General features: G+C 52.3%; 1 protein-coding gene across 4 annotated transcripts in view; it reads left to right on the top strand.

Moving 5' to 3' along the window:
• The first annotated feature begins 564 nt into the window (after positions 1-564).
• ADAM33 (ADAM metallopeptidase domain 33) overlaps positions 565-21,670 on the top strand; it is a 90,759-nt gene continuing 69,653 nt past the window's right edge. For all 4 annotated transcript variants that reach the window (XM_053257791.1, XM_053257793.1, XM_053257792.1 and 1 more), the window contains exons 1-2: positions 565-810; positions 9,191-9,273. In XM_053257791.1, the coding sequence (XP_053113766.1) occupies positions 645-810; positions 9,191-9,273 (249 nt within the window). In that variant the 5' untranslated portion in view covers positions 565-644. The remainder of the gene's footprint in view (positions 811-9,190; positions 9,274-21,670) is intronic.

Raw genomic sequence — 21,670 nt, forward strand, 5'->3', positions numbered from 1 at the left:
GAAGTACCCTTCCTATCCGTGCCATGCATTTGAAGGGCCTGTATCCAGGTTCATTTTTAAAATGTACAGCCGTTCACACACACAGGTGGATGAGTGTACAGGCATGCATCTGTACACTTGTACAGCGCAATGTCTGCACCGGGCTCATGTTTCTGGGCATTTTGTGACGTGTGATGTGTTTCCCGGCCCGGCTGGATGGAGCCATGTGGCAGGCCTTGCTGAGGACTAGCTTCACAGCCGCTGCCCGCCTCAAAGCTCTCTGGCCCGCTGTGGCTTTCCATGGCGACTGTCCTGCCCGAATCACCTGCGTGTGTCTCTCGGCGCAGGCAGCAGGTGGTCTCTGGCCTTGGCCTGCCAGACTGCGGACGGGGCGGGGGCCCTGCTGCGTCTAGGCGCGTCCTTCTTGGGAAGAAGAGGGGAGTGGGCCCAGCAGCAGCAGCAGCAGCAGCAGCAGCTCTTCCTTGCGAGTAGGCCTGCCCTGGGCGGGGAGGAGAAGCCGCTGGACGCGAGCTGAGCAGAACTGCTTCTCCGGCCATGTGGTTCGAATTAAGGAGGCGGCAGCGTCGTCCAAGGGGAGGGGACTGCGCGAGGCGTGCAGGCGGGCCTCGGAGGCGAGACGGAGATGCATTCGGGACCGGGCTGGCATGGCGAGGGGAGCCCGGCGTCAGAGCCGCTGCGCCGGGGCGAGAGTCTTCCAGGGGCGTCCTAGGGGGCTCCTCCTCTTGCGCGGGCCCCTCGGCCTCCCCCTCCTGCTGCTGCTGCTGCTGCTGCCGCTCCTCTCCGGCCATGGAGGCGCCTCCAGAGGGCGAGGTAAGGCGCGCGGCGGCGGCGGCGGCGGCAGGGCAGATCAGATCCCCCCCGGCCGTTGGGTCCCCTCTGGCAGGAGAAGGGAGGCTGCCTCCTCCCGCTCCCCGGCTGGCCAAGGGGCAGTTGCGGCCGGCGCCTGGAGGTCCGCGGGGGAGGCTGCCTGCCGAGCTGGGGGCGCCCCTCACCCTGGCCTCTGGGCGTGGGCGGAAGAGGGCGCTTCCTTGCGGGGCGCGCGGTTAGGGGCGGCTTGGGTGCCTGCGGCCGCAGGGCGAGGCTTCTGCATCTGGGCGAGGCAGGGAGGCTGCTGCTGCGCGGGGCGTGGGTGCCTCTCTGGGCAGGGCGGGCGGGCGGGGGGCGCAAGCCTGAGCCTGGATGCTGATGTTTGGAGTGGGGGGGGGGCTTGGCTTGACGGGGCCACGAGGAGGAAGGGGGGGCGCCTCTCTGTCTGTTGAATGGTCCTGGCACTAGGAGGCAGCCAGGGCTGCTGCTCCTCCTCGCCCGGGCACCCTCACCTGGACACAGGAGAAAGTCTTGGCGTGGTGGCTGTGTCTCTCTGGGTGCGCGTCGGTGTCAGAGAGGAAGGACGGTGGGCAGGAGAGGAGCTCGCCTTGATTTGGAGGAGAGGGGTGAACATGGGAAGCTGCCCTGTACCGAGTCCGGCCATTGGTCCAGCTAGCTCAGGATTGCCTTCACAGACTGGCAGCAGCTTCTCCAAGGGCTCTTGCTGCTTAGCCACTGATTTAGGAGACTTAGGCCTGTGCAGCAGGGCAGGGGCTATCCCATAGGACACCCCTGGATCTAGTGGGGAAAGGTTCTTGGGTTTGGACGGAGGTTCCTCCTTGGAGGTCCCCACCAACTCAAGACCTTTCAGGGTGATCGAGGGCGGTTTGCCTTGATGGAACCTCCAGGCCCTCCGGAGGCAGCTCCCCTCTCAGTGCCCGCCACTGCTAGGTGGCAACCGCAACAGGAACTCGGGCGCTGCTTGTGGGCTCCCACGAGGCTGCTGTGGGCTTTGGGCTGACCTAGCAGGGCTGCTCTTCCCTTCCGACGTGAATAGAGAGGAGGGTTTCTCTCCATTCCTCATAATGGAGCCCCTGGTGGCGCAGTGGTAAAACTGCCGCCCTGTAACCAGAAGGTTGCAAGTTCGATCCTGACCAGGGGCTCAAGGTTGACTCAGCCTTCCGAGGTTGGTAAAATGAGTACCCAGAATGTTGGGGGCAATATACTAAATCATTGTAAACCGCTTAGAGAGCTCCGGCTATAGAGTGGTATATAAATGTAAGTGCTATTGCTATAATCCGTAAACTTGGGCTTAGCCAACGAAACAGACGGATTGGAGATTCAGGACAGACAAAGGGAGTCATCCTGCTTCACACACACAGCAGACTTAACCAGGCAGTGGCGGCGGGAGGGGCGGATTCACTGCTAGACGGTTTGGTGGTTGCCCCTGGTTTGACAGTTTCAAAGGGTGACTGTACAAAACTGATGGAGGAGGAAGAGGAGGAGGAGAGGTCTATCGATGGCTAGCAGCTGTGTGCCTTCTGTAGAGCCTCCAGGCTCAGAGGCAGTGTACCTCGGAATGCCAGTTGCTGGGAAGCGGCATTAGTCGGGAGGGGCTGTTGTCTCCACGCCCTGCGCCTTGTGGACTTCCTAGGCATCTGGTTGGCCTCCGGCGGGGGGGGGGGGAGCCAGAGGGGTGCAGGGGTAGGCGTGGGCTCAGCTTGGTCGGATCCAGCATGCAGGGCCCTTCTTATGGAACGTGGGTCGAATGGATGCCAGCAAAATGTTGCAAATGACTGCTGTATATTTCACCCTCATTTATTGCCAAGTTTAGAGTTTGGATCTAATGTTTCCAGGAGTTCAAACAAAAGTTTGGTGTGCAAGAAAAAGTTGGAGCGGAGAACATGAACTGCCCCCTTTGCTCAGGGTCTGTCCTGCTTTGCACTTGGATGGGTCACTACGTGTGAGCACTGACTAGAAGGAGCAATTCCCAGAGGGATTGGGGCCCAAGTTCAGTGGCAGAGCATCTGCTTGCAGACAGAAGGTCCAGGGAGGGCCGCCGGGAGAGACTCCTGCCGGAAACCTGGGAGGGCTTCTGCCAGTCAGAGCAGAGAGTCCTGAGCTAGATGGACCAAGAGCCTGACTCTGTATGAGGCAGCTCCCTGGATCGCCATGCATGCCCCATGCTGGAGACTCAGTTTGAATGGAACTGAATCTTGCCCCGCAGTCTTAGGCTTCGGATTGGGAGGGGATCCCTTGCAGCTGAAAGTGTCCTTCCAGCTGCCATGAGCAGTGGTGTCCTGGAGGGGCAGCGTATGAATATTTCAAATAAAATAAATAAATGTGCTGGAGAACTTGCTGCCCCCCCCGCCCCTTTGCATCTGGGCACAGGCAATGAATGATGTGCCTCTTGGCAGATTGTGAGCGTTGGGCGGCTTTGGTGAGGGGGAAAGGGAAGGTGTGTCTCGTGTATGGGCTTGCTCTGGAAGACCTTTGAGGGCGGATTTGCACTCGGGCCCGGTTTCTACACAATGAATGTGATCTGGTGTTACTGCTGGGAGCGGTGAGTGTGTGATGCTTGATGTTGCAGCCCCTATAAGGCAGGGGGGCTCTCAAATATGAGATATATTGTTGGACTGCAACTCCCTTAATTTTTGGCCATTTGTGGCTGGGGATGATGGGAGTTGTAGTTGAGCAATATCTGGGAGCCCAGGTGTGAGAATTCTTGCCCTAAAGCAGGACTGCACACCTCCAGCTGTTGTGGGACTACAACTCCCATCATCCTGACTATTGACCACTAAGGCTGGAGATGCTGAGAGTTGTCGTCTGACAGCGGGAGGGCTGAAGTGGTACAGCCCTGCCCATAAGTACCGTAATGCATTAAACATTGTGATCTTGGTTTTAACCAGAAACTTTTAAAAAACAAACAGTTGAATCACATGTATGGCTTGTACTAGGAGTAGCTGAAAAAAGACAGTAGATACCAGCTAACTATTAATGGGCCGGATTCATTGGTCCTAAACTGCTGTGCTCTTATTGTGCGAGAAAGTATGACGGAGACAGATTTTTTTGGCTGATGATTTTCTCCCCTGCAGCTGTGCTTTGTTTTCACGGGGTGGGGGAAAGACCCATTATATGCTAAAGTAACTCTCTAAAAGAATTTGACCCATACCCATGGAACAAAAATCAATGCCGAAGTGCCGCAAAGGATTGAAAGTGACTTTGCATAGCAAAAAGTGTGGTAGAAATGATTAATGAGCCTGAGTAACTGCAGTGGAATCAGAAGTGTGGAAGGGTGCCTTGAAGGACATCTAGTCTAACCCTTTGTCCCAAGGCTATCCACACATTGCTCTCCACATAACTCTAGCCCAAGAGAGAGGAAAAAAAATAAGCAGGAGGAATTAAAGGACCTTTTGAGCTGCAGGGACTCGAAGCAAGTTTTTTTCTGTATGTGATGTTGGGAGCTGCATAGGATTGGTTGATTGCCTTCAGTTCTGTAGCTGAATCATGGTGTGGAGTTGTATTTAAGAACAAGACCTCCGCCACCTTTGTATAGCACTGAGGATGATGTCTTACATTGAAACGTTTTTTGCTATTTTGCTACATCTGAGGTTTAGTTTTTAAGTCTTCAAACTTTTGAATGTCTTTAAACTTTTAACTTTCAATTGGACATTAAAGAAGGTTATTGAAAAAAGCCTCAAAGCAAGTAAGCCAATCCCCACCCTCCCTGATTCCTAACGTTTGTGTAGCACAGTGTACATTTTCAGTGTGTTTTAGAAATATTAGATGTGAGCGAGGATGAAAGGCCCAGCGACCAATGACCTCTCCACCTAAGCAAAACAAATCTACCCGGTGGGTAGCCACTTCTTGTTGACCGGATGCCATCAGCGTGCATGGCACCTCCCAGACCTCCATAGGGCAGCATAGACGGGTCTCGGCTCCCAAGGAATTGACAGTCTAAAATAGTCAATGGGGAAATGACAGAGGGAGGGGAGCAGGGGCACAGCGAGGCCCCCGGACGGCCAGGGACAAAGTGGGTGCATACCCCAAGCCATGGCCCATGCCTCTGACATCAGACTCAAGGAGCAGGGCAACCAACATCTCCCCCCCTCTGCCGCCACTGCCCGTTTCTTATCTTTGCCCCCGTGACAGTGGTGGGCATTGTGGCTGGGCGGGGCCTCTCTGACTGGTCAGTGTACCCCTCCCCTCTTTCTTGCTGGCCAGCCGAACTGTACGCCTGTGCAGTTTGACTATGGATGCCACTGGCCCGTGACGTCACGGGTGCGCAGTTTGGCTGGCCGGCGAGTGAGAGGGAGGCATGCCGGCTGACCAGAGAGGCCCGGCCACAGCGCCTGCCACCACAGGGGGGCAAAGATACGAAGGGGCAGCAGGGGAGGGGAGGGGAGGGGAGGGGAGGGGGGGCGGGGCGGCCTGCTTGGGGGCCCCCTGACTCTCTGGGCCCAGGGACATTTGTCCCTGCTTGTGCAACAGACACCCATGGAGGGGAGATGTTGACGTGGGCAAAGGCCATGTGGAAAAGGTGGCTTTTGAGGAAAGCCTCGAAGGAGGGCAATATCGCCACACACAGAGGCACACTCCGGGAAGGAGCTGCATGCCTGCCAGATAGTGTGGTGCTGTGGACAGAGCATCATAGCGTTGATCCAGGTCCAAATCCCTGTTCAGCTATAAAGCTCACTGGGTGATTCTGGCCCAGTCACTTGTCTCTCAGCTGACCTACCTCATAGGGTTGTTGTGAGGATAAAAGCAGCCATGTGCACAGCTCTTGAGGCCCACACTCCCACCACACAATGCAAAGTACTCATTAAGGCAAGAGTTCTCAAGCTTGGGTCCCCAGATGTTGCTGGACTACAACTCCTATCATCCCCGCCACACTTTGAGGACCCCCCCCCACCTGCCATAACTAATATTATGTGTGACTACAATAATGGCACACTTTCCCTCTGTTTATCCCTGCCTCCGTCTCCCTCCCCCTCCGTGGTTGCCCTTGTGTTATTTCTAGATTGTAATTGTATGCTCCTCAGGGCAGGGGCCCATCCTCATTCTCTGTAAAGTGTCGTGCTGCATAAATAAAAAAAATAAATTGTAAGAGCCCATGCAAAGCACTTGGGGGAAGCTAGATCTGAATAAGAGGTATAATAAAATGGGTTCATGATGGTCAGCCCCGGCTCCCTGCCACACAGCCCCAGGGCTGCTGATCTTGAAGTGGAAAGATGGTGGGCTGGAACTGGAGTGGGTGCGGCAGTGGCGGGGGTGGTGGTGGTAGTGTTGGAAAGCCGGTGGGAGGAACGGAGAGCGGTTTCTGGTGGGCTTGAGGCTGAAGCTGGAGCAACTGTGGTGTGTGTGTTAATCTAAACCCACACCTGTTTAAACGAAACCTGGGGGGTGGGGGAGGTTTGACTTTTGCTTCCTAGCATAGGAACATAGGAAACTGCAATATACTGAGTCAGACCCTTGGTCTATCTAGCTCAGTATTGTCTACACAGACTGGCAGCGGCTTCTCCAAGGTTGCAGGCAGGAGTCTCTCACAGCCCTATCTTGGAGATGCCTCCAGGGAGGGAACTTGGAACCTTCTGCTCTTCCCAGAGTGGCTCCATCCCCTGAGGGGAGTATCTTGCAACTGCGTCAAATATATATATATGTATAAAAGATGTCTGGTGGGGTGGAAGGAAGGAAATCTCTGTTGGCTGGGGAAAAGATTGCTCAAGCTGTGCACAGATGATTCCTCATTTGGTGTCCCTGGGGCTCTTCTCCTTTCTGCTCAGGGCATGCTGCAAGTGTAAATTGGTGCTTTTGGCCCTTGGGGAGTCGCCCATCCTCAATGAAGTCCCCCCCATCTTGCTTGCTGAATCTCATGGGCACCTGCATGAAGGTACTTCCCTTCCTCTCCTCCCGGATCAATGAGATGAGGCTAGAAGGGCAGCTTTGAACAAGAGGATCTAGCCACAGTGCCCTCTGAGTAGGCCTCCCACCCTGTTTCCTGCTGATTCTGGCCATCTAGGTAGCCACCAACACCTTGCCAAGGGGGACTGGTGCCGGGGGGGCCCCTCCTACTTTTGGTTGCTCATGGGGTGCACGTCGAACCCGGGGCTTGCCACTGACCCTACCAAGAAAGGAGCCGGGCCTCTTCTGATCTGCAGAGCTTGAGGCTCGGCATGACTGCTGAGGGTGAGGCCCTGCCCTCTCCCCCCAGTGGGTTGCCATCTGGTTTGGGTGCCTTCCCACCAGTGTGGACGTCCTGCTGGAGTGAATGGGCCTCAGTGCTGCGGTGAAGGGCTTTTTGCAAGCCTAGGTTTTTGCTGCCACCCGCTTGCCCATTTCAGGTATCTGGCAATTGTGTGTGTGTGTGTGTGTGTGTGTGTGTGTGTGTGTGTGTGTGTGTGTATGGGGGAATATCTCCAGCCATCCATTCCCAGCCTTCATGGGTGGGGGTTATAAATGTTGATACCATTTTTGGTACACGACCAGTGGCTTACCTAGCAGAAGGAATGATCAGATGATTCCCAGCCCCAGAAACAATCATGGTGGTCTAAAAAGAAACACACACCAAGGAGACACCAGCAACAGTAGGGATCATTGCTTCTCCCCCCCACCCCATGTAAGAAACCACTTGAAAAAGTCCCTTTCGGCCTAGTTCGCAGGAGTGATTCTCCAGTTGAGCCCAGAGCCTGAAGATGCTTCCCTATTCCAAAGAGGCTCATAATCTAAGCCGAGAAATACCACTATCAGCAGCCACTTTCCCTGCTATATATGAGAGAGCCCCCTCCCACTTTAAAAGAGGCCTCTTTACCCAGTTAGTAGGCTCATCTGATTATCCAAACAGAGAACAGCAGCATATACGCCAGTTGGATGAACCTGTGGTAGTTTGGAAGAGGGACAGGAAGCACAGTCCTGAACCTGCCCCCTCCACATGTTTTCTGAATTCCTGAGAAGAAGAGTTCCTTCTCGGAGCATCCTTCTGTCTCCTCCTACCCCCACTGAAAGTTGTTTTCAGTGCTTTTCAAGTTGGGTTACCCACGTCTGCTTCTGCTGTTGCCATCTAGGTACAGATAAGGACTTGGTCTCCTTTTTCCAAGAAAGAAAAAAGAGGATGGAGGCCCCTTCCCCTTACTTTCTCTTTCTACCACATCCACCCACAATTACTCTTTTTCTTGAGTTCATTTCCACAAAAACACCTTCCACAGGAGGGTGAAACCCCCCCCCCACAAAGGAGAAGTGTCTTTTAGCAGGGTTTGGGGGATGAAGGAACTCTTAATTTCAGTTCCTGCTTTGCTCTCCTCTTCCCTTTTGCAGTCTTGAAGTTGACTTTCCATGCTTTGTTTTTGCCTTTTGTAAAATAGGCCTAATCATCTCCTTTCACTTTCAAAGGGTTAAATAATTCTGGGCAAGGGACAGAGAAGCTGTCTGTATCTTAAGAAGGACATCGTAGAACTGGATACGGGGCAGAAGAGGGCAACCGAGATGATCGGGGCCTGGAGCACCTTCCTAATGGGGCAAGGTTTTGTTTGTAAACCACCCTGGACCAAATTGGGAGGGGCAGTATAAAAATGCAATAAATAAATAATAAATAATAATAATACAACACCTGGGGCTTTTTAGTTTAGAAAAAAAGATGACTGTGGGGAGACAAGGGAGAGGTTAATACAATTTTGTATGGAGCAGAAAGAGTGGACAGAGAGAACTCTTTCTCCATCTCTCACAACGCTAGGGGGTTGTCCTGTGAAACTGATAGCCTGGAAATTTAGGAACAACAAAAGGAAGTATTTTTTCACATAGAGTATAATCTATGGAATTCTCTGCCATGGGATGTGGTAATGGCTGCTAGCTTGTATGCCTTTAAGAGGTAAAGGTAAAGTGTGCCGTCAAGCCGATTTCAACTCTTGGCACCCACAGAGCCTGTGGTTGTCTTTGGTAGAATACAAGAGGGGTTGACCATTGTCTCCTCCCCCATAGTATGAGATGACGCCTTTCAGCATCTTCCTGTATCACTGCTGCCAGATATAGTACCAGCCGGGATTCGAACTGGCAACCTTCTGCTTGTTAGTCAAGCATTTCCCTGCTGCAGGCTTGGGCAAATTCATGGAGGACAGCTCTGTCAGTGGCTGCTCTTCTGGTGGCTATTGGCCACCTCCAGCCTCAGAGGCACATTGCTCTCAATCCCAGTTGCAGGGGAGTAACAGCAGGAGGGAGGACATGCCCTCAGCTCTTGCCTGTGGGCTTCCCAGAAGCATCTGGTGGGCCACTGTGTGAAACAGGATGCTGGACTAGATGGGCCTCCTTGGGCCTGATCCAGCAGGGCTGTTCTTATGTATGCTGCGATTCTGTCTCAGGCCCTCCACTAATTGGTGATTTTGTTTGCTCTCAGGACTTTCGCCACAGGGGGAGTTGGTCACCCCACGCTGGATTTCGGGAGGGCGGAGCAAGCGAGCAGCTGGAACAGCAGAAAAGGTGGGTGTGGCCCTTTTCCAGGTGGGTGTGGCTGGTGCATTATTTGTAACAAGTGAATTTTGGCCCGTTGAATAACGGGCGCTAGTAACGGCGCTCCTGGCCCCCCGCCGCCATTCCCCCTCCCTCCGCCATTCCCCCCTACCTTTAAGGGCCAAATCGGCCCAGGCACTTGCCCCCTCCAGGCCGGGGAGACGGAGACCCGGGGGCGGAGCGGAGGCCATGTAACTTTTTAAAAAAAATTTACTCCCGCGGCCGCCGCCGACCGCCCACCCTCCCTCCCAGCTGCCGAGTCCCCCTTACCCTGGCCGACTGCTGTCGGCCGAAGACAGCCCTTAATTTAAGAGGCAGAGAGGAGCTCGCAAGCAGAGCTCCTCTCTGTGCAAAGCCTCTTGCCGAACTGCCGCTTTGGGCGCTAGACGCAAGCGCCCAAAGCGGCAGTTCGGCAAGAGGCTTTGCACAGAGAGGAGCTCTGCTTGCGAGCTCCTCTCTGCCTCTTAAATTAAGGGCTGTCTTCGGCCGACAGCAGTCGGCTAGGGTAAGGGGGACTCGGCAGCTGGGAGGGAGGGTGGGCGGTTGGCGGCGGCCGCGGGAGTAAATTTTTTGTTAAGGTTACATGGCCTCCGCTCCGCCCCCGGCCTCCATCTATTTTGGCCGAGGCGGCGGCTCTGCCGCCGCCTTGGTCACTTTCCCGCCGCCTCCTCTCCAGCTTCTTCGGGGCGGCTGCTTCTGGCCGCCCAAGATGGCTGCCGGGTGCCGGCGAGCGTGTCTCCCTTGCCCTGTTCTGCGCCTGCGCTTCGCGCAGGCGCAGAACAGGGCAGGGAGGCACGGACACACGCTTGGTGTCCATCCACGGATGGACACCAAGCGTTTTATTAGAGAGGATTGTTTAGAATCCTGACCATTTCCCATTTTTCTTTTTTCCTTGCAAGGATAGAACATAGCATTTTTCGAATGTACTATGTATGCTGCTACCATCTACATGAGCTCCAAGGATTCTTTGGGCTAAAAATATCTAGAGTAGTTGTGAATTTGAGTCATGGCAGATGAGGGGAAATTGCTCCCCAATTTCAAATGGGAAGACATCATTTATCTTGGGATGTTATGGTGGCTGTCATCCTAATGCAGGGGCAGGCAGACCTGGTCCTCCAGCTGTAGTTGAACTCTCATCAGCCCCAGCCACCATTTATTGGCTGATGGGAATTGTAGTTCAACAACAGCTGGAGGGGCAGGTTTGACCAGCCCTGTCCTCATGGGACACTTTCTCAACAAAGAGAGGGATATGAATACAACGAATATTTATATACCACTTTTCAGCAAAAAGTTCCCAAAGCAGTTTAAAAGTTGCGCCGTCGAGTCGGTGTCGACTCCTGGCACCCACAGAATCCTGTGGTGGTCTTTGGTAGAATACAGGAGGGGTTGACCATTGCCATCTCCCACACAGTATGAGATGATGCCTTTCAGCTTCTTCCTATATCGCTGCTGCCCAATGGAGGTGTTTCCCATATTCTGGAAAAGCCACTTTTGCAGGCTAGTTAATTTCCCCCCTTTTTTCCTTGCATCTTTTGAAAATGGGGACAGCTGTCCTTGCAGTTTACTTTTAAATCAAGGATACTGACCTACATTCTGTTGTGTTTTCTAAACAGTTGATTATTTTGGGAAACAAACCAGCGGAGATTCGAACCAGTAACCTCTTGCTTGCTAGGCAAGTCATTTCCCCGCTGCACCATTAGGTGGGTTCTGGTCTTGTGGTAGCAAGCATGAATTGTCCTCTAAGCAGGATCAGCCCTGGTTTGCATTTGAATGGGAGACTGTAGGATATTCCTCTTGGGGGATGGCGCTGCTCTGGGAGGAGCACCTGCCTGCTTGCATGCAGAAGGTTCCAAGTTCCCTCCCTGGCAGCATCTCCAGACAGGCCTGAGAGAGACTCCTGCCTGCAACCTCAGAGAAGCCACTACCAGTCTTTGTAAACAATGCTGAGTTAGATGGACCAATGGCCTGGTTTGGTATAAGGCAACTTCCTCTGTTCCTAAACAAATGTTACTATGTTCCTAAACAAAATTTTATTGCGCAAGAAGATCAAGGCAATGTATAAAGTGATGAGGCTCTCTGATGTTGCCCAATCTCTAGTGGAAGAACTCTGTGACATAGGCAAGGTTATGCAATGAGTGTTACGCAACTTGTCAACATCTTCTGCTAGTCGGGATCTCAGCCAATGCTTGCTAGATCTCATGAGGCTTGGAGCTGGAGACTTGAGAAGGTGGAGCCTGGGAGGTAAGCATGGTATACCGGCGGCTAGGTCAGAGGGTGGCGCCTAGTGGGGTGGGCCTTGGTGGGGATGGAGGATTTATTTAGTTGTGTTTTACCTGTGTGTGCTGCCTTTTGTCCTCTGATCCCAGGCAGGCACCTGGCAGGTTAGGAGAAGAGCTTGGTTATGCCCGGGGCTTAGGAGTGGAGCCGGACAGGGAAGAAGAACTAGTAGCAAAAGCTCTCATCAAGCCCAACTGGTCGTAAGCCAGGTCCCTCCAGTTTTTCCTCTAACAGGGATTCCCAGATGTTGTGGACTACAACTCCCAGAATCCCCAAGCAAAAGCTGTTGCAGCTGGGGATTCTGGGAGTTGTAGTCCACAACATCTGGGAATCCCTGTTAGAGGGAACACTGGTCCCCTCACTTGAGAAGTTACTCCTTCTCCCAGAAGGTACAGTTCTGAATCTTCAGCTTGGATGCTGCAGCCCAAATGCTGCCAGGATTTAAGCGTCTTCTGAACTTGCTCCATTTCAGCTCGAAAGACTCAACTGCACATGATGTCCAGTATGCCACTCTGGCCTGGCCGTTCTTAAACTTTTGTTGGTAAACAGCAGCTGGATCAGGGACCCCCAAGGACCAGAATCATGCCAGGGAACAAGAGGGCCATTGGACGGGGGGCGGGATCAAATGTGACTCAGTTGCCGTCTCACCTCCCACCCCAGGGCACCCAGTTGATGAATGAAGCACTTCCTGGCTGGGGGAGGGCAGCGAGCAGTGTGTCCATGCCCAGATGCCAGCTGTACTGAACATTTTGCCCCCCCGTAAAGCACCACCGCCCTAGATAGCCACCTAGAGTCTGAGCTGGCCCCAGCTGCATCCACCAAGCCCAGCCAAGCAGGGAAGGGGTGCTCTGTAGTTTGGAAAGGGGGACTGTTTGGGCCTGTGAGCCAGACAGCTGTTAGCCTTTGCTTGTCAGGGCTGTTCCACCCTCCCACTGCAACTGGGAGTTTTCGGCCGCCTGGGGCTGGCTGTAGCATCTGCCGTTTGTAAGGGCCCTTTTGTTTGGCTGGGATTTCACACATTGCCAGGGGGTGTGGCGCCTCCGAAAGCAGCTGTGGCTGCAAGACAAATTTTATTCTGCACTGTGTAAAAGATGGAAGAACAATCCCTGCTGTTGTGTGTCGAGCATCGAGAGCATCAGGCGCTTGTAGGACACCCAGAGCAAGGCAGACTGTGCCCAGTGGGCTTGTTGGCTGATGGAGACGCAGAGCAGAAGGCCTGGCAATAAAACGGGGCTAATAACAGGAGAGGAGAGGAAGGCCAAGAACACTGAGATACTCTGGGGAGTCTCAAAGTGGCTTTTTAAAGGCAGAGAATCCGCTGAACGGATATTGATTGGGAAGGAATTCTGATCATAAGGAGCAATCGGAGGCCAAGCATGAAGCGTGAAACAGAGGAAAAAATGACGGGCAATAAAGAAAAGGAAAGACACACAATCCACAGTGGAGGAGGATAGGAACATAGGAAGCTGCCTGCTACTGAGTCAGACCCTTGGTCCATCTGGCTCAGCCTTGTCTACCCAGACTGGCAGCGGCTTCTCCACAGTTGCAGGCAGGAGCCTCAGCCCTATCTGAGACTCCTGAGATGCCAGGGAGGGAACTTGGAACCTCCTGCATGCAAGCAGGCAGGTGCTCTTCTCAGGTGCTCTTCCCATCCCCTGAGGGGAATATTTAATAGTGCTCACACATGTAGTCTCCCATTCAAATGCAGACCAGGGTGGACCCTGCTTAGCAAAGGGGACTATTCAGGCTTGATACTAGGGATGTGCAAACAGGTTCAAAAGTTTGGGTGTCGAACCAACCCCTGTTTGGTCCGACCCCGGACCTTACCCCCTTGGCCCGTTCGGTGGGTTCGTGATTTTATTTTTATTTTTATTTTTTAAACTTAGTCCCTCCGGGGTTTTTTTTTTTTTTGGTAGGTGGCAGGGTGTGTATGTGTGTGTCCATGGAGGTTTCCCCTCCCCCTACTGGCCTCCATAACCGTCCTGTTAAGCCGTTCTTCGGCCCGTTCGTTCCTTCCCCCAACAGCACAGTGGCCATTTGGGAGGCTGCCTTGCCTGCGGAGTGGGCCTCTGCGTGGCCTGGCATGACCCAAAGAATGGCCGCACAGGCCGATTTTGGATGGATGGGAGGCCGGCGGGGGGGAAGGGGGAACCTCTGTTGACCCCCTGCTACTGCCTCTGAAACTCACCCCTCGTAGGGAGTAAGTTTTTGTTTTATTTTAATTTTTCCTCACGAACCCCCAAACTGAACCAGGGTTTTGAGGGAGTGCCATACCGAGCTGGCCCGGTCTGGTCAAACCGGACCACCCAGTTCCATGCACACCCCGACTTGATACTATAAGACCAGCTGAACATAAGATATATGAAAGAGATGATCGGTTTACTAGCAGAACACCTGTAGTTACAATGCATGCATGGTGTGTGTGTGTGTGTGTGTGTGTGTGTTGGGGGGGAATAATGTAATAGACAGAATGCTGAACTTGGCTCACAGAGACCTGGGTTCCAATCCTGGCCAGTCATGAAACTCGCTTGCTGACCATGAGGCAATCACTGTTTCTCAGCATAGCCTACTTCACAGTGTTGTTGTCGAGGGGGGAAAAGGGCAGGTGTGACAACACCAAGGATGCCCCCTCTGAGTTCCTTTGAGGCAGGGATAGGCAGGTTTGGTGCCCCAACGACAACTCCCACAACCCCCAGCCCCGGTTTAGGGGAGTTCAACAACCGCTGGAGAGCCCAGGTGGCCTCCCCCTGCTTTAAGGCCAGGGGTTCTCCAGTTTGGGTCCCCAGCTGTGATTGGACTAGAAGGCCCCGTGGGCTTTGGCTTTGGGGGACCCCTGCCTTAAAGGAAGAGGAGTGGGACAAAAATGCCATCAATAAACCAGCCCACTCTCTCCTCCTCCCAAGCGCTGGTTTCTGTTGTTTCCTTCGTGAGTAACAGCGGTTTGTTCCTGGGGGTGGCAGGGAAAGGAGGGTGCCCTGGCAACACACCCACACGGCAGCCAGGCAGCCGAGCTTTCTGTCAGAGGCAGGCAGAGGTGGGTGGTATTCTTTTGCACTCTGCCTGCATGGGGGCCTCTTAAGGCACCAGGTTAGGGCCAAACCGAAGTGGCTCAGCGGAAATGCTTGATTAACAAGCAGAACGTCGCCGGTTTAAATCTCTGCTGATACTATATCAGGCAGCAGCGATCTAGGAAGATGCTGAAAGGCATAATCTCATACTGCGCGGGAGGAGGCCATGGTCAACCCCTCCTGTATTCTACCAAAGACAACCACAGGGCTCTGTGGGCGCCAGGAATCGACACCGACTCAACAGCACACTTTGCTTTACCTTAAGCAACTTGCCAGGTTTAGCTCTGGACCACCTTTTAACGAAGCCAATTGTGGTGCCTGTGGGAAAGCAAAAGGCACATGCTCAGGAGCGCTGTTGCCCAAGTGCCAGGACTCGGAGGAGGAGAGCTGGTCTTGCAGTAGTGAGCAGGAATGGTCCCCTTTGCTAACCAGGGTCCACCTTGGTTTGCATTTGGATGGGAGACTACACACCTGAGCACTGTAAGAGATTTCCCTTTGGGGATGGGCTGTTGCTCAGTGGTGGCGCATCTGCTTTGCATGCAGAAGGTCTCCAGTTCAGTTCCTGTTAGCATCTCCCAGTAGGGCTGGGAGACATTCCTGCCTAAAATATCGAAGAGCTGCTGCCAGTCAGTGTAGACAATACTGAGCTAGGGCGCTTTCCAGATGAGACCCTGCAGACCGCGTCATGACGAATCTCTGAAGTGTGCTTCCACACTTCCTGTGTTGTGACACCGCAGTCGCTACGTGGAAAGCAGGGTGTCGTTCACATTTCCGATGCCTTGTTGCGAATTTAATCGCTGCGATATAGTGCTATGACATTGTGTATCTGGCGTAGAAAAGTTGCTGTTTTTTCTGGGTGGTTAGTTTCCTTGAGACTGTTCCCCCTGCTGTTTACGTTTCAAATGCGATTTGCCTGAACGGAAGCATTTTGCTGCTGTTGAGCAGCTAAGCTGGAAAGCACCTAGCTGGACCAAGGGGTTGCCACGGTATTATATGGCAACTTCCTATGACTGCTTAAATCAAAAGTTTGCAAATCTAATATAAGAAATAAGAAGAGTCTTCCTGGGCCAGACCAAAGATCCAGCGATTCAAGCATCCTGCTCCCAACAGTGGCCAGTCAAATACCTCTGCATGCTCATAAAAAGGGCAATTGTTCCTCCTGGCATTTCTTATTCAGAGGTAGACCCTCTCTGAACATGGAAGTTTAATTAGGGCAGCTAATAGCCCTACAATGTCTCATTGTCTTTTAAAGGAGACCAAATTATCAATCTTTCCAGTCCTTCTCCCCCGCCTTGGCCACGGACAGTTTTAATCACTAGTTATAGATACCTTTTGTGTGCCTGAGAAAGACCAACCCATTCATTTGGTGTTGATTGTATTGGATCGCTCTGTTTGCCATGAGCTTCAGTAATAACAGAGAGTGAGTTGGTCAAAGCCAGAGGAAAGGAGTCCCATTTCTGCTGCTATATATAGGGCCCAGAGCACTTTTGGCCGGGGAATGCAGAGCTGCTCCAGAGTTTATTTTTATTCCCCCCCTCCAGTTGTATCCTGGTGCCCAGCATTCCTTGGGCAGGCAGTGTGGAGGGTGCAGTTTCAGGGAGGGAACGAGGCTTCTTGCAGGCCGGCTAGTCGTATAGCCCCTGACCTCCCCGCCGTTACAAAAGAGGCAGGCTGCAAAACTCTCAGCCCCTCGGGGAATTTGCGAGGAAGGAGGGCCAGAATCCCTGGTTCATTTCCAGGAATCTGACCGGCCTCCACTGGATGGGAAACCTCCTCCTCTTGACTTCAGCAGGACCGTGGGAGGGGAGGGGTGGGTGGTGAATGTGTATGCCATGGTCTGAGGAGGGAGACCTTTGCACCATCCAGCCGGGGGCCATCTGCTCCAGCTGGCAGTGGCTCTCCGAGGTCGAGGGCAAGGCGAGGATCTTTCTCAGCCTTGAGATCTGTCGAAGCAAAGAGGCAGGGGCAGGGGCGTAGGAGGGCTGGCGCTTTGCTCGTTGTCTGGGAGACAGCAATGGGTGGTGCGCCCATGCCCCGTTGCCAGCCGTGGACCCGGCATGACACAGCAGAAGCACATGGATGTGATGCATCAGGAGCAGTGACATAGGGCACAGAGACGCTCTTTCCCAGTTGGCAGAGCGCCGGGCAGCACGGCGGGCAAGCCAGCACGGATACGCCATCTAGGCGGCGGAACGGGTGCTTCCTCTTCATGCTCTCTCTGAAAGGTAGCTCTGGTGTAACCTGTTTAAGGTCAGATCACCTCCGGGCTGTGACTTACTCGTGGGAGTCCAATGGGGTGAAGTGTCTTTAAAAACCAAAACCAGAGCCCCAGAATTCTTAGAGCTATAAAAGAGCCCCCAGAGCCCATATGAATCCCCAGGTCCTGCTCACAGTGTTGTGAATCTCATTGACTGAGAGTCTGAGGTTGGGAGGGACCAGAAATGGGGCCTTTTTGGTTGTGGCCCCTTGGTTCTGGAATGCCTTAACAGAAACGCTTTGCCATGCTCCCTCCCTTAGGGTTTTTTAAAAAAAGATCTTAAAACTTACTTGTTTAGAGAGGTTTGTAAATGTGTTTTACTATAGCCTGAGCCACCTAATGGCGCAGCGGGGAAGTAACTTGCTTAGGGAGCAAGAGGTTGCCAGTTCGAATCCCCTCTGGTATGTTTCCCAGACTATGGGGAACTCCTGTATTGGGCAGCAGCTCTATAGGAAGATGCTGAAACGCATCATCATCATCTCATACTGCATGGGAGGTGGCCATGGCAAACCGCTCCTGCGTTCTACCAAGAGAAAACCACATGGCTCTGTGGTCTCCAGGAGTTGACACCTACCCGACCGCACAACTTTACTGTAGCCTGGTGGGTTTTTAATCTTCAGTTGGTGTGGATTGTTCTACATGGCGTGCTGTTTGTTTTGTGTTAAATTGTATATTGTAAGCTGCCCCGAGCAGTATTGTACTGGAGGGGAGGGATATAAATATTTTAAATAAATAAACATGCAACACTTCTGGGTTGCTCTCCAAAATCCCTCCCTTTGATTCCACCAACAAATCCTGCCTTGGCAGCTATCTGAGGACTGCAGATCAGGTCTTGGGGTGTGTAGAGTCTGATAGTAGGAGCAGATCAGCCCTCAGGTCCTCAGTTTCTCTGGCTAACATCTTGAGTAACCCAGCAGTTTCTTTTTCACATTTATATCCTGCTTTAAGTGGTGCAGCGGGGAAATGCTTGAATAAGAAGCAGAAGGTTGCTGGTTCGAATCCCCACTGGTACTATATCAGGCAGCAGTGATATAGGAAGATGCTGAAAGGCATCAACTCACACTGTGCAGGAGGAGGCAATGGTAAACCCCTCCTGTATTCTACCAAAGACAACCACAGGGCTCTGTGGGTGCCAGGAGTCGAAAGGGACTTGACCTTTTTCCTCCAAGCATCCCAGTGCAATTTGCATGATTATTTTCATCCTCACAACAACCCTGTGAGGCTGAGAGAGAAGTGACTGGCCCCAAGTCAGCCTGTGAATTTCATGGCTGAGTGGGGTTTTTAACTCCGGTCTCCCCAGTCCTAGTCTAACACTCTAACCACTAGACTATGCTGCAAGGGTGCTGTGCTAGCTACTGTGTTTAGCTGAATCCAAGATAAGGTTTCCCCCCAATTCTTTCCTGTTAAATATAGGGCAATCATTTTGAATGCAGGGTCCTCTTTCTTTTAGGTAAACACAAGTATAACCTGTATTTGACATCTGTCTTTTAAAGCAGAGAGTCTCAACGTTGGGTCTCCAGCTGTTATTGGACTTCAACTCCCATAATCCCCATCCCTAGTAGCCTTTAGTTGGGCATTATGGGAGTTGAAGTCCAATAGCATCTGGGGACCCAAAGTTGAGAATCCCTGTTTTAAAGTATCGGCTTAAATCTAGTCGCCTTCTATTCGGGTAAATACGGTAGGTGTGTTACGCTGGGAGCTTGCATTCCAGACTACTTCGGTGCTGGCACACACAACCTGTGGTGCATCTCCTGCTGGAGAACCCCTTTCTCCATCCATGGATACGTTTCAGTGAACATTTGTGCAAGAGTGCGGCATTGGGCATTTGCACAGCGATGCGATTTTTCCCCCTGTGCATGTGCAATTAAGTTGTGCAAGCACGCAGTTCATCTGGATGTCAGCCTTTGCCAGCTCCCGGGAACAGATTCCTTCCTGGAGGCATTCTGCAGGGCTGAGTGTGTGCCTCCTGTTTCCTGTCTCTCCCCCCTCCTGCCTTCACATCGCTGGTAACCCTGTTGCTAGCCGTTACCTTTCGGACTGGAGGAAGCTGATGCAGCACTCCGATTAGCTGGCCCTGAGTCATCTGAGGATCCGGGCCTGCCTGGCAGTTAGAGCCGCAGGCCAGACAGCCTCGCGTCGCCATGACAACGAGCATCCTGAGCAGGCCTGGGGAACAGATTGCCTCGGAGCTGGGCCCTGCCGTGGATCAAGGGCTGCCACCCCCACCTCCATAGTGTTTCCCAAGCCAGATATATAGACACACAAAGCAGGGTGGATAGGAAGTAATGGTCTGAAGGAAACAGCAGCTGTTCTTCAGAGCTGCCACAAAAACGAATAAACAGTCTCACCATCACCGCCACACCTGTGCGATTGTGGGCAGGGCAGGATGTGAGATGGGCAATTTTAAAGTGAAGTTTGCATTTCCTGGCAGTTTTCATCAGGAGGGCCATGAGCTGGCCTTCCTTCCCTTGTTGAGGCTTCATGAGCAAAAAGTGAAAAGCAGAAGCACAGAAGAGCTGACCTATAGGCCAGCCTCACTCACTTATATTTATATCCCACTCCTCCTCCCGGGAGCCCAGAGAGCCATACGTGCTCATGTTGATCCTCACAACAACCCTGTGAGGTCAGTTGGGCTGAGAGAGAAGTGACTGGCCCAGAGTTTCACAGCTGAACGGAGACTTGAACTCAGGTCTTCCTGGCCCTAGTCCAGCACTCTAACTACTACACCATGCTGACTCTTTGGCAAGTTACTTAAAAGCATTGTATCCGTGTCTTGCGCCACAGGAAAGAGCACTCCAGCCAAGAGACAAAGGCAGTTCACATGATCGTCATTTGGGTAGCACTAGGACCCTGTCTTTATTTGGGAGCTGCATGTGCTCCTGTTTTTTGATCTGTGCTAAGCCCCCACCTCAGTAGGATGAGCAGGCCCTACCCAGATTCTATCCTCAGCTTTGGAATGAGGTAGCAGGAAGAACCGTCCTCCCCAGCTGGGACTTTGCTCATGATCAAGCTCCCTATTGCTGACCTTGTTTTTAACTCGCACATGATCGGTAAACGTGAACTTCCCTACTGTTTGTGTGCACTGGTGTCTCCACATGTGGCCCCCATGATTTGAACATAGGAAGCTGCCGTATACTGAGTCAGACCCTTGGTCCATCTAGCCCAGTATTGTGTACCCAGACAGGCAGCGGCTTCTCCAAGGTTGCAGGCAGGAGTGTCTCTCAGCCCTCTCTTGGAGATGCTGCCAGGGAGGGAATTTGGAATCTTCTGCTCTTCCCCGAGCGGCTTTGCATGAAAAAGTTGTTGCAGAAATTATGGCTAAATCCGAGGTAACCTGATTGAGGACTGGATTGTCCCACCCATGTGGTTAGGAAGGGAATTTGCCGGGAGTGTGCCCACTGGGATGCCCTCCGCAGATGTTCCGAGACCCTTCGGGGACATCCCTGTGTCGCAGGTGGGGGCTATTCATTCAGCCCCTTTGCACTTGTATTTGGAGCACCTGTAAACTGGCCATGTGGATGAACAGCTGTGCTGCAAGTGATAAAGAGACGTCTACACTTTCGGTGTGTCTCTTTCCAAATCACTGGGACAGGGATGGTATTGTCTGAATTGGCCCTAAGTGGTCTATACATGAGCCCAATTCAGACATCATGCTGTATGAGTGTACAGATGTTTGTGTGAATGACTGTACCTATGCTGAGCATAACATGTGAATGCTGGTATCTGTGTACACTGTATACTTGTTATACGAGTGGTGAACATAACGTGTGAATGGGCCTGTGGTGCATCTTGGTCAGGTGAATAATGCAGCCAATAGCTGCATCATGGGATAACCAAGTTGGTTTTAGGGCTTCTGAACATTGTTTGCCCATCTGAATACATCTTGCACTCATTTTACAAGACTGGGCTGAGCTTGTGCTGAGAAAAAAATGACAATCTTTCCTTTGTTTCTTTGCTTTGAGTAGGGGAGTATGGCAGAGAGTGCCTTGCTCTACCCAGCTGCTTTGGTCCAGGGGACACGGGTGGAACCTCGGAGCAATCCATGCTGTTCTTTGCAACAGCTGCTGAGTCTTGCAAAGCTAACTTTGTGTTCAGCAGTTACCAGTGAGAGGCCAACCGCACAGCAGGCAGTGATCTTCATATGAGAAAGCCTCAACAAACTATTGGTGTAGAAAGCAGGCTGTCTACAAACACGATCTCCTTCCTACAGTGGGTGCTGAGTTTCCTCTTGTGGGCAAGCTCTGTGCTTTGCTTTGTCTTCTTCATTATGCACTGTAGGCAGGTTGTACCTTATGTCTGACACATGTACAAACCTTATGCACGCTAAACATGTACAGATCTGAATGTAGCTACAATTGTTCATGCATCGTAAGTCTGGTCTTTTAACTTGTTTAAATTTATTAGTCTTAGTTTACATTGTATCTCTTTTATTAATGTTGTGAGCTGCCCTGAGCAGTAGTTTACTGGAGGGGCAGGCTAATAAATAAATATTCATTGCATGAACAATAGTACACGTCCTATCTAAGGGGATGTATTCCCAGGATCACTGTTAAAATACATGCATGTGCTGTCAGTCACACGAAAAGACGTACAACATAAGGTTTGAAAAGGGCTCTCGTTGCTTGCGAACATAATTTAGTTTTGAAGTAGAGCTGTATGCATCTATCCACCTAATGGTGCAGCAGGGAATTGGTTGCCAGTTTGAATCCCTGCTGGTATGTTTCCCAGACTATGGGAAACACCTATATCGGTCAGCAGCAATATA

The sequence above is a fragment of the Hemicordylus capensis genome, chromosome 5 (assembly GCF_027244095.1).
Source record: "Hemicordylus capensis ecotype Gifberg chromosome 5, rHemCap1.1.pri, whole genome shotgun sequence".
NCBI lineage: Eukaryota > Metazoa > Chordata > Lepidosauria > Squamata > Cordylidae > Hemicordylus > Hemicordylus capensis.